This window comes from Engraulis encrasicolus, chromosome 2 (genome assembly GCF_034702125.1).
Source record: "Engraulis encrasicolus isolate BLACKSEA-1 chromosome 2, IST_EnEncr_1.0, whole genome shotgun sequence".
Taxonomy (NCBI): domain Eukaryota; kingdom Metazoa; phylum Chordata; class Actinopteri; order Clupeiformes; family Engraulidae; genus Engraulis; species Engraulis encrasicolus.
The window spans coordinates 57,173,857-57,176,356 of NC_085858.1; the positions used below are offsets into that span (position 1 = coordinate 57,173,857).

At 46.6% G+C, this 2,500-nt stretch overlaps 1 protein-coding gene across 25 annotated transcripts in view; it reads left to right on the forward strand.

Annotated features, from left to right (window-relative positions):
- Positions 1-2,500, forward strand: part of eif3c (eukaryotic translation initiation factor 3, subunit C) — a 30,608-nt gene that overhangs the window by 14,108 nt on the left and 14,000 nt on the right. For all 25 annotated transcript variants that reach the window (XM_063192693.1, XM_063192704.1, XM_063192718.1 and 22 more), the window contains exons 14-15: positions 1-91; positions 1,981-2,205. The exon at positions 1-91 is cut by the window's left edge and continues 100 nt beyond it. In XM_063192693.1, coding sequence (XP_063048763.1) covers positions 1-91; positions 1,981-2,205 — 316 coding nt within the window. The remainder of the gene's footprint in view (positions 92-1,980; positions 2,206-2,500) is intronic.

The window sequence follows — 2,500 nt, forward strand, 5'->3', positions numbered from 1 at the left end:
TGTCTACCTGCGGCGCATCATGCACACCTACTACAAGTTCGACTACAAGGCCCACCGACGCAGCCTGGGCCTGCAGGGAGGGGAGAGCAAGGTACACACACACACACACACACACACACACACACACACACACACACACACACACGCATGCAGCCTGGGCCTGCAGGGAGGAGAGAGCAAGGTACACACACGCGCGTGCACACACACACACACACACACACACGGTCAATAATGATTTTGTAGAACTGTCGTGATGTACGACTGGTCCAGGCCACGGTCCTGTCCCGCGTTGACTACTGCAACTCACTCATGACTAACAGGTCTACCTGCTTGTGCGCTAAAGCCTCTGCAGATGATCCAGAATGCGGCGGCACGGCTGATATTCAATCAACCCAAAAGGACCCATGTTACTCCTCTATTTATTGAGTTGCACTGGTTACCGATCGCCGCCCGGATCAAGCACAAGGCATTGACCCTTGTCTACAAAACCATCACAGGAACGGCCCCAGCTTATCTGAAGGACTTACTAACTAGGGCTGTAACGATATTGCATCGAACCGAGAAATCGTGATACACAGAGTCACGATACTGTATCGTGATACAAGGAGGCAGTATCATGATACACCCTTTTAACGCTTTAATGCACATCGGCCCAGAAAACAACCACAGGATATGAAGTGATAGTGCTTCCAAGTATCATCATTCTTATATAGAAACATTTTAAAATTATTAGTAGCCTCTTGTAACCTATTCTACCTATAAACTATCATAATTTTTATTCATAAAGTTTATAATGTTGGCAAATGTGAAATCGCGGGGTGTATCGAACCGTAGGTCATGAATCGTGATACAAACCGTATCGTGAGTTGAGTGTATCGTTACAGCCCTACTACTAATGCCTTATGTTACTGGAAGAGAACTGCGCTCATCCAGCACAAGCCGTCTGGCTCTGCCATCCAGTCGCTCTAGGTACTCCCAGTCAAGATTGTTCTCCATTGTGGTACCCAAGTGGTGGAACAGTCTCCCAGAGGCAGCAAGACTAAGCACATCTCTTGCAGCCTTCAAGAAACAACTAAAGACATTCCTCTTTCGAGAGAATCTACTAGACTAATGCTTGAACTGGCCTTGCCCCAGGGCAGACTCCTGACATGATGTTAAGTTTAGTTTAGTTTGTGAGCGTGTGTTTGTGAATGGGTGTACTCGTTATTTACTCTTCATAAAAAAAAAAAATAATTTAAAAAAAAAACTAACCCCTCTTTGCAACTGCACTTGTTGTTCTGTATATCTCCTGTGCGCTTTGTATTTGCTTGTGATGTTGGCTTGATGATGTCCTCTTTTGAAAGTCGCTTTGGTTATAAAGCGTCTGCCAAATGCAATGTAATGTAATGTAATGTAAAAAGGCAGAACATAACAGGCCTTTCAAAGTTATCCTTCGGTCCAGTACTGGCTGTACTTCCAAGCATTTTACTTTTACTAGCATTAGTGTCTCCTGTAGCATGCTCCGCTCAGCCAGCACATTATACAGTTATGATGTACCTGATGAACCAACACGACAGGAGAAACCACATGTTGACAACTTGGTCAAGCATAGGGAAGTAAGGCGCAGGAACAAACTGACCAAGCAGACTTTTGCAAACGTGTTGAGAAATTTCGATTCATGCATGTACGGAGCGAGAGGACCATGGCTTGAGCTTGGCGTATATTTTAGAGCTCTAACTCAGATTCATTGTGTTTTTGTCATAACGGGCTTAACTCTTTAACTCTCTATTTCTCGTTCGCTGTCTGTTTCTCTCTCTCTCTCTCTCTCTCTCTCTCTCTCTCTCTCTCTCTCTCGCTCTCGCTCTCTCTCTCTCTCGCTCTCGCTCTCTCTCTCTCGCTCTCTCTCTCTCTCTCTCTCTCTCTCTCGCTCTCTCCACCCCTCTCTCTCCCTCCCTCTCTCCACCCCCCCCCTGCTCTCGCTCTCTCCAACCCCCCCCCCAGTCTGAGGTGGACCAGGAGGAGAGTGAGGGGGAGGACAGTGCGGTGATCATGGATCGCTTGTGTAAGTTCATCTATTCTAAGGACCGTACGGACCGCATCCGCACCTGTGCCATCCTGTGCCACATCTACCACCACGCGCTGCACTCGCGCTGGTACCAGGCCCGCGACCTCATGCTCATGAGCCACCTGCAGGACAACATCCAGCACGCAGACCCCCCCGTACAGGTACACACACACACACAGACACACACACAGACACACACACAGACACACACACAGACACACACACAGACACACACACAGACACACACACAGACACACACACACACACACACACACACACACCTGCAGGACAACATCCACAGGGTGTATGCAGGGTTTTAAAAAGTATTAAAAGGTGATAAGTTAAAAAGGCAAAATGTAATGGCCTTAAAAGTTGTAAATTTGGTCAAAAGGTATTATTTTTTGGAAAACGAGGTATTATTTTTTTTAGTTGTATCATTTTGACAAAAAATTGATT